The sequence below is a fragment of the Uranotaenia lowii genome, chromosome 2 (assembly GCF_029784155.1).
Source record: "Uranotaenia lowii strain MFRU-FL chromosome 2, ASM2978415v1, whole genome shotgun sequence".
Taxonomy (NCBI): Eukaryota; Metazoa; Arthropoda; class Insecta; order Diptera; family Culicidae; genus Uranotaenia; species Uranotaenia lowii.
The window spans coordinates 328,885,931-328,896,085 of record NC_073692.1 but is presented as its reverse complement, the minus strand read 5'-3'; the positions used below and the strand labels follow the sequence as shown (position 1 = coordinate 328,896,085).

At 42.3% G+C, this 10,155-nt stretch overlaps 1 protein-coding gene across 1 annotated transcript; it reads right to left on the bottom strand.

Annotated features, from left to right (window-relative positions):
* Nucleotides 1–251: 251 nt before the first annotated feature.
* LOC129742957 (uncharacterized protein K02A2.6-like) lies at nucleotides 252–4,829 on the bottom strand. Its single transcript, XM_055734901.1, has 2 exons — nucleotides 2,911–4,829; nucleotides 252–2,850 (listed from the first exon to the last, which is right to left on the bottom strand). The coding sequence occupies exons 1-2, from the start codon at nucleotides 4,827–4,829 to the stop codon at nucleotides 252–254; spliced, it is 4,518 nt and encodes a 1,505-aa protein (XP_055590876.1).
* Between the last annotated feature and the right edge of the window lie 5,326 nt (nucleotides 4,830–10,155).

Below are 10,155 nucleotides of genomic sequence, written 5' to 3'. Positions count from 1 at the left end.
TATTAGTATAGCGGAACATAAAAACACGGGGTTTAACTTAAACCATTATTATTAAAAACATACTTTTTAGGAACTTGTAAAAACGTGAACATTAGTGTGTCGCGACGGTAACTAAAGTGGATATAAAACAAAACATAAACATGAACATCTCTTTCTCTCACTCATGCTGTCTCCACTGACGAGAGCTGTCAGCTGCCGTCAGTGAGCCCAGTGCTCGTGTAGGTTTGTTCATGGCCCCAACATCTCCCCTCTTAATATATCTGGTACGGATCGAACCACTGCGGCGCTCTTCGAACTCGCGAAGACCGGCGTGGTTGCTGCACAGCTGGTAATGTTTCTATTGCCGTCCGGAAACCGGACGAGTTCCTCGTAGTGGTAGTAGAGGACGGAGACGACGACGATGGCACTGATGCTGACAACGAAGAAGCATCATTACTCGGCGATGATGCCTTATTTTCAGGATGCAAAGCTTGTACAGGCGTAGAATGATGAGAAGGTGCACCAGGATTCGAAACGTTCGGCGAACTATGTCTTTGGGACGATACATTTGTTTTTGATGGAGCAGAAGGTAGTTGCAAGTTGTGCTCCCTCAAAAGTATGTCCAACGGTAGCATTTGGTCATTGGAATCGACTGGTACATCTGGAGTGAGCGTGTCGCTGGATGATCGGCTTCTCATCTGGTTCACATGAATTCGACACATTCGGGAGTCTTCGATCCAAACGTTGTACATGACTCGACCAACACGTTCAAGCACGATACCGGCTGCCCATCTCCAGGTGTTTTTGGAATGAAGTTGAGCATAAACTGAATCATGTTGCTTGAAGCAGCGCACTTTACCTTCGAGTTGCCTCTCCGGAACGTTGGGTGTCGGTGGTGGTCGAAGTAACTCCAAACAAGTACGGATTGGTCGCCCAAATATTAAATCCGCAGGTGATTGGCCAGTAACAGGATTAGGAGTTGTTCTGTAGGTTAGCAAAAATGTATCCAGAGCTTCTTGAATCGTCGCCTTCCCTTCTCGGATTTTTCGCAAGGAGCGTTTGAAAGTGTCGACAAAACGCTCGACTTGCCCGTTTGATTGTGGGTGATAGGGGGCTGTTGTAACGTGATGAATGGCGTTTTCGACACAAAAGGTTGCAAACTCGGCACTGGTGAATTGCGAGCCATTATCGCTGACCAAAGTTATCGGCATTCCAAAGCGTGCAAATATGCCCCGTAAGATACCGATGGTAGCTGCTGATGTGGTGCAATTGGTCTTGACTATCTCCACCCATTTAGAAAAAGAATCGACCAGCAACAAGAAATAGTCTCCTTCTATGGGCCCCGCATAATCTACGTGTAAACGCTGCCACGGTTTCTCCGGCTTGGGCCACGGCTGAGGCGATGATAACGGAGGGCTTTTGGCAACCATGGCGCAAGGTTTACAAGAGCTCAAAAACTTGACAATATCTGCATCCAAAGATGGCCAGTACACGAAACTTCGTGCGATAGACTTCATGCGCTGTATTCCGGGATGACCTTTGTGCATCTGTTGAAGACATTGGCTCCGGAATTTCGACGGTATAGCAATACGCTCGGCAAACATCACGCATCCTTGGACGATAGACAAAGAGTCTTGGCGGTCGAAGAAGCGTTGGACCTCGTGATCGGGAATCAATTTTCGGGACTTAGGCCAGCCATTCAGGGTAAAACGGAAGACTTCACCAAGGACCGGATCTGACTGAGTAGCATCCTGAATCGCCTTGAAATTCAGAGGGATTTGTCTAGCGGAATTGGCTACTACGGATCCCAAATCTTCTTTTAAGTTGACACTGGCAATAATATAATCTTCGTCGGGCTTGATGTGGTTGTTGATCAATCGGGATAATACATCGGCGTTTCCAAACTTGTCTGTGCTGATGTATTCGATGTGGAAGTTGTACAGCAGTAGTTGCAACGCCCATCGTTGCAAGCGGTTGGCAGTGTAGGTGGGTATGCCTTTCTTGGATCCGAAGATGCGTAACAGAGGAGCATGGTCTGTTTGAAGGGTGAAACTTCTACCGTACAACATTTTGTGAAACTTGGTGCAGGCGAAAACAAGCGCCAAACCTTCACGGTCAGCTTGCCCGTATGCTTGTTCGGCTGCAGTGAGAGCCCTGGATGCATGCTGGATGACCTTCACTGAACCGTCCGGAAACTTATGGCTGATTGTAGCGCCGACACCTACCGATGAAGCGTCTGCTGAAACGACGAACGGCAATTCTGGACTGTAGTGTGTCAACAGAAGATCGGAGGCCAGAATAGTTTTGAACTGATCGAACGCTTTTTGGCAATCGGCTGACCAGTTGAACTGTTTATTGCCTTTGAGCAGCTCATCCAGTGGATAACGCAGTGTTCGCATCGCAGGAACAAAACGGCCATAATAATTGATGGCTCCTAGGAAGGATCGAACACCCGTCACATCTGTCGGCGGCGGAAGGTTGCGGATGACGTCGATTTTTGCCGGATCCGGGCGCAAACCATGTTTGTCGATAAGGTGCCCCAGATACTTTATCTGCTGCGAACCGAAGGAACACTTTTCAGCCTTGATGGTGAAACCGTACTCTTGAAAGCGTTGAAGAGCTGCCTTCAAATTGCGGTTATGCTCCTCCTCATCCGCTCCGCCGATCAAAACGTCGTCCAAATACCCCAAGGTGTTTCTGAGGTCGGCCAGCATGGTGTCGACCAGTTGCTGGAATGCTCCAGGTGCTGCTTTCACTCGCGGTGATAGTCGATTGTAGCGATATAGCCCCCGATGAGTGTTGATGGTTAATAACTCTCGGGGAGACTCATCTACCTCGACTTGCAGGAATGCGTCGGATAAATCCAGCTTGCTGAAGATGGTGCAGTTTGAAAGCTTGGCAAATATGTCCTAGGGAAGTGGCAAGGGGTACTGATTTGCTTCAAGCGCGTTGTTCAAACCCGTAGAGTAATCTCCACAGATTCTGATGGCACCGCTTGCTTTACGGACCACCACGATCGGTGCGGCCCATGCTGAATACTCGACTGGCGTGATGATGTTGGCGTGTTCCAGTCGATCGAGCTCCTTGTCCACTGTACTGTACATGGCGTAAGCTACAGGGCGTTTCGGACGGAATACAGCTGACTGGCCATCCCTGAGAGTGAGCTTAATCTTCGCCTTTGTACACAGCCCAGGAACGTCCGAGAAAACTTCCGGAAATGCGGCCTTGATGGCATTCCCAAGATCACGGGACGATGTCAGTTGATTGCAAAACTGGTTCATGGGAATTGACCACAGGTCGAACAGATTGATGAGATCAATTCCCAGAAGATGCAATGGCTGCTTGACGATGAAGAACTTGGCACTGCGACGCACCCCGTTGACTTCAATATCGCAAGTGCATTCAGCTTGGAGTTTGAGAGGCTGTCCTGATGCTGTGGATGCTCTCACTAACGCCGGTGAAGTCGTCGGCTTCCCGATTTTTGCCCAAGTTTTCTCCGAAATCACGCTGATATCCGATGCCGTATCCAACTGCAGTTTCACTGGTGTTCCCAAAATCTGCACTGTGACGTATTTCCGTTGCTGTTTGACACTTTTCACTTGCACTGATTTTGTGGCCGCCGATGGCAGCTTCCTTTTATCACTGTTTGTCTTTTTAGCACTTGCACAGTAGCCGTCCTTGTGTCCGTAACCACCGCATGCTTTGCACCGATGGTTGCGGTATGTGCAATCCCTTGCATAGTGCATGGCACCACAACACCAGCAAGGAGAGAATGGCCCACTTTTATTGTTTTTATTTTGATGTCTATTATAATTTTTGCTCATTTCCCCTTCTGGGTTGTTTTTCTTCTGCCTTTCCGGCCACTTGTTGGAAGTTTGTTTGCGATTCACCACTTTTGTCGACACTGATTGGGTGGCGATCATCGCAGTGTCGTGTTTGATCGTCATCAGTTTTTGGCACTCATCGGAAATCTGCTCCAACTTCACGAGACTGTTGTCCCCGATTCGGCTCAAAAGACGGGTGCGGATTTCCCCATCACTATCCGACTTCAATCCACACACAAATATCAAACACTTGAACTCGTCTTCGCTCAGTTTTCCCAGCTCGAATTCAATGCAAAGACGGTTCACGCGACAAGCATAGGCCCTATAATCTTCAGAGGGCTGCTTTGAAACTTGTAAACACCGGTAACGGCGGCAGATTAACGATTCCACCGTTCCGAACAAACTTTTCAACTTCCCCACAGTATCACTAAACTTGATTTCTCTCGGTAAGGCTGGCAAAATAAAACTCAAATATCTTTCGTGCTCAGCCGGACCGAGTTTCCGCAATAACAACCGCACTTTAGCTTCGTCATTCAGGCGAGCTGCATCTTCGGTAAACAAACCGTCGTAACGAGAGTACCAAGCACCAAAAGTGATCCCACTTTCCGGATCGTAACGAAATTCGTTGATGTTGGTACTCAACGACTCCAAAATTTGTTCCGGGTTTGGTGCCAACGGAGGTCTGTAATCCTGGGACAGGTTGGAGTGACGTTGCGATACTTCCTGCTGATGCATGATGAACTGTTGCATCTGTTGCAGAATCTGCAAAAGCATCGGATCCGTCTGGTACTGCGGGAATGGTTGTTGTTGTTGTTGCTGCTGCTGCTGCTGTTGGAAGTGAGGTTGTGTTCCCGGGACGATTGATGGAAGCAAAGGTGGACGAATGATTGGATTTCCGTGCTGCTGCTGTTGCACGGGATGCTGCCTGGGTGCATAATTAAAATTATTGCCGATTTGGCCATTGGCATTTGCGGGAATCGACGGATTTCTCCCTCCGGATGGTGATCCCATGTGTTCGTCCTCCATCCTTCGCCTTTTTCTGCTAGGGCCGGGAATTTTTTTTTTCACTTCGCGCACAACCGATTATCTCGTCGCCACTTTTACGTTCCGAGCGGAGGTGACCGTGATATTAGTATAGCGGAACATAAAAACACGGGGTTCAACTTAAACCATTATTATTAAAAACATACTTTTTAGGAACTTGTAAAAACGTGAACATTAGTGTGTCGCGGCGGTAACTAAAGTGGATATAAAACAAAACATAAACATTAACATCTCTTTCTCTCACTCATGCTGTCTCCACTGACGAGAGCTGTCAGCTGCCGTCAGTGAGCCCAGTGCTCGTGTAGGTTTGTTCATGGCCCCAACACAAAATTCGTTCAAAAATACCCCTAAGGCGGCGGTGAGTGAAGAGATTTGAAAACCATTGCAATGGCCTGTGTCGGCAAGCGCCTGCACATAACGACCGCTTGGAGCCGCCACTAGTTCCCTCTCATTGGAGAGAGGGAATCAGTTGAAAGAGAGAAAATTTTATCCGTTTTGTTATGATCTTGATTTTCCAATTTGATTTTACACGCTAAACTTGGAAACTTGAGGAAGGTAAAACATTAAAATCTAACTACAAAATATAAATTTTAACGCATTTTCTTATCTGTATTAAAAAGAAAGTTTATTTTTTAGGGAATTCAAAAAAACAACTTTTCAACATTCGTTTTTGCAAATGTGGTAAAAATCGAATAAATTCTGTCGCTGTTAATACGATCTACATCGTGTATTCACGCATTTTCTTATCTGTATTAAAAAGAAAGTTTAATTTTTTAGGGAATTCAAAAAAACAACTTTTCAACATTCGTTTTTGCAAATGTGGTAAAAATCGAATAAATTCTGTCGCTGTTAATACGATTTACATCGTGTATGGCACTGTTTGAATGATCGCGCAAACGGTTTGAGTACATAAAAAAATCTGAATCCTTAATAGCACTGAAGTTGAAAACCCCTAATATTACATGACACAGAACACGATTTACTTTTCCTTTGAACAATAATTTCCACATGGCACAGTTATCCGCCTTCTGAGGCTGCCGTGAGGATCGTGTTCGATGAAAGGCCAGTAGGTACGTAAATAAGGGTGACATTTTTTTCCTCATCCAGCACGGGTCTAATATGCATCGTCCCGGGCGACGATTTTGTTTGTTTATGAAGTTTGCCACGATCTTATCGATACATTTCGCAATTTTGGATTGCTTGGATAAATCGAGGATGAACAATTAAAACAAAATCTTAAAACCCGATTATTACACGAAACAAAATTTAACTCAACATTGAAGTTATGTTTAGGCAGCGATATAAATAGTAAACAGTTTTGTATTGTTTAAAAACTTTTTAAAGGAAATATCAGCTGTTTGGTCTGAAATCGATTCTTATTATCCAATATTTACATGGCAATTGTATTTGGATTCCATTTTATATTTTCATCACACAGAGGGGATCCATGTCATGTAATATTCATAAAATTTCTATTTTAACAATGTTAAGAGTTTTTATTCCTGTAAAGATGTAGATTTACATAAAAAATACGCATTCTGTTTCGGGTAATATTGTTGTCTTCTATTTTAAGTGCTGTTGAGGATTCTGCAGTCATTTTGCTGTGTTGAATATACTGTTGAAGCACTTCTACTTGAAACAATCCTATGAAATGTCCAAATATGGAAACTATAGTGTTTTGAATGTGAGGAACCGAATGTCTAGTAGCTTCTTGTGTATGTTTGACCGGAAGCTGCAAACTTATGCACTTACACGTCTACGATACTATTCATTGACAGCAGTATCCATTTTAAGGAGACTTTTTCTTACTGAAAAAGGACTGAACAATACTCCATTTTCACGATATATTTTTGTGGTCAAAAAACCACGTCGAATAGATTTACTTTAGCATTTTTAAGTATTTATACCGCATTGTGCCTCCGATTCTGACATAATAAAATCATTGATGTTATTGTTAGCTGATTTAAACAAAATAATATGATTGATAATTACTAGACACCAAAATCAGGATCGGGAGCGTGTATAGTGAAATGTTTGTGTGGGGGTTATAATGTTTATTTATAACGCACAAATTTCAAAGCGTGAATAAAATGAGGAATAAAGAAGCAAAACGAAAAACGTGTGTGAAGCATGGAATTACTGTTTGAGCTGCCGAGCATAGACGTGACTTTTTACTGAACAAGATACAGTTTTGAAATAAGTGCTTCAAAAGTTACTTTGTGATAAAAGTTTTATTACCTTTTTGATTATTGGGTACTCGAAATGAGTGTCACAACCGGTGCCCCACCGGGGGCACCTATGGACGGCATTTTAGAAGGTTGTGAAAAAACGTTAGATCCTGCGAAAAAAGATGGCGGGAAAAGAGTTTTCGAAAAATACTTGTACGCTAACAGTGACACTGGCCCGTATAAAGTTATTATTGAAAAAGAAGAAGAAAAGGACAAACCAATTGGAATCAATAAGATCTCTGTCGGAATAGTTCTAAAGCAAAACGGTTTCACGAAATCTATAATGGACATCCGAAAAATAGGACGCTCGAAAGTATTGGTTTATTTTCAAGATTTTGCTGCAGCAAACAGGCTCGTGAGTTGTAAAAATTTGTCTTTGAGGAAATATGCAGCTTATATTCCGAAAGGTTTCGTGTCTGTAAAGGGCGTTATAAGTGGCATCCCTGAAGACATCGACGTCAAGGAGCTACAAAGTGAAATCGATTCAAACAAGGAGATCTTGGAGATTTTCCGGATGCATCGATTCGTCAGTAAGGACAATAAGGTTCCATTAAAAAAGGTATGTGTTGTATTCCGTTCCAATAAGCTTCCGGATTCAGTAAGAATATATGCGGTTAATATGAGAGTGGAGGCATATGTAAACAGAGCGGTCATGTGCAACGCCTGTTTAAGGTATGGTCATAAAGCCGATAACTGCAAAGGTAGGAAACGATGTGATAACTGTGGAAACGCGGAAGATGAAAATCACGATATCAAAAATTGCGTCAACCTGACGAAATGTGTGCACTGCAAGGAAAGCCACAAAGCGTCAGACCCCAAATGTCCGGAAAGAGCTAAGCAGGCAGCCATTAAGAAATTGATGGCTTGCCAAAATTTAACCTTCCAAGAAGCTAAAGAAGAGTTCAGGGTGGAAACTCGTAATGGATTCGATATTCTCTCCAACATGAGAGAATTTCCGAGCATTTACGAAAGTTTTGCGACAGTGACTGCGAAAAGCGTTAAGCCTCCAACAAAACCACAAAATCAACCTAGAAAACCAGTTGCTTCTACTAGCGCAAGTGGTGGAAATAGTGGGCAAACTAGGGTAAACATTCAACACATTCAGAAAACGAAACAAAGCGTAAACAACGCTGATGACGATAGTTGCAGTTCGGTACAACCAAAAAAACGAAAAACACATACATCTTCAGATCCAAATGATGATACGGAAAATCAACAAATGATGCCCGTACAACAATACTTGGAACTTCGAAAACGGTGGGATGACCAAATGCAAATATTGGCAAACCAGAGAGAGAGTTATAAGTCTGCTATGAAGAAGTCATACGCTATGCTTTCACGATATGCTCAGTCTCCAGACGAAGATGACAGGCACCTAGTAATGATAGAGGTTATGGACGAGTTAAGCGAAATATTGGGTCCCATTGACCAAGTCCCATATCAGTCTCAAAATAATTCCCATCCGATTTATACAACTCAACCAAATGCAAAACGAAATTGAAATAAAATTATTTAATCAAAAGTAAACTAATAAAAGTAAACAAGTTAAGTGAGTGACGATGAATCGTAAATTCAACGTTACAAACAGCCGTCAAACGACAAAAATAAGAGAGATGGCGATATGAGGCTCCGTTCCTCAGGCCAAAAAACCTAAAACCCAACAACAACAACAACAGTTCGGCGTAGTGGTTTTAGCGACCTTTTGCGTTTTTCCAGAAGGTGCTTCGGAAAGTGTATGAAAGTTGGAAAATTCAGTCAGAGATCTTAATCAATAATGTTCTAGCTATCTTGGTACAATAAAGGGCTTCAGTATGTTAAGGTAAGTTTATTGAATGTTGATTTATTCTGGGAAAAAATATGGGATTTATATTTTTTTTTACAAAGGCAGCCAAAATAACTAGCTATTTGGATAACTCCCCTTGAACGATCATCGGAGTTACATCAGCAAGCAGCCAGCAATGTTTTGTCGACTCGAACATTGCCGATGGACAGTCTTAAGTAGCACCGATTCCGATAATCACTTGGGTACCAGCTCCGGTCGTCATCTTTGTACTTCCAGGTAATATTTCTGCTTTCTTTTAAGTTAAATTTAAGTTTTCCACTAATTTCGATGGAAATAACAAAAATTGAGAAAAATCTAATCAAGTTAAAATGTTTTTTACATAACGACGTATGCGCCAAGTAGCTAATGCAAAACGTCGCAAGAACATCTTCACGGATATAACTAAACTAATGGTCACAACGAATACACTAGCAACTTCTTCATAGATTTCTACATCGCATACCAAATTTCCAGACAAATCTTAGAGTTATTTGAAATACTAGAATTAAAAACGTGTTTCAAAATTTCAACAGCCATTTTCTCGAAACACGCAAGGTGGTTCATACGACCTAATCAAGACAAACTCTAGAAATGATCTATTTTATCCGACCAGATTCTATGTGAAACAGACTTTAGTGAAACGACTATAATCGAAACAATAAAAAACAAGCACGATCAACGCCTAGAAGGTATACTCTGCCGCTCATTTGGTTTACATGTCGAAGTGTTGAGGCTGATTTAAAAAAAAGTTCATAAACGTACAACCTCTTCAACTTTTTAATGTCATAAAATGGCTTTTCAATGCATTCATGCGAGTCAACTTTATACTGAAAAGTTTCATTTCAATTCTTAACTTTGCGGTTTTAAAATTATTTTTGAGAATATAATACCTTTGTTTCGTAAAAGTTTTAAAAATAGAATTCTCTCTAAAGTTACCATTGCCACCCAACTTCATCAGCCAGCTGTGACAACTGAAGCAACAAGCAAATATTTTTATTCCGACCTTTACCGCATTTTCATGTTATGCACCATGGTGTGCGTTAAATTTTTCCATAGCTCAAAACAAAATGCAAACGAATTGAAAACACACTTTCCATACGGCAGCAATTTTATGCTACGTTCTTACAAAAACATGTATCACTTTTTTTCTCTGTTTAAAATCTACATAGTATGTATATTCCAACAACATGTAGTCCAGTTCAGCAGTGCTCACGAAAATTTCTGTCACATGTCAAGTACAACATCATCGGAGTCCTCT

Excerpts from the sequence above, each read along its gene's own strand:
- LOC129742957 (XM_055734901.1), bottom strand. The coding sequence starts at position 4,829 with ATGGAGGACGAACACATGGGATCACCATCCGGAGGGAGAAATCCGTCG. Across the intron at positions 2,851-2,910 it reads AACGCGCTTGAAGCAAATCA|CAAGCTGGATTTATCCGACG; the intron begins GTACCCCTTGCC and ends CACCATCTTCAG.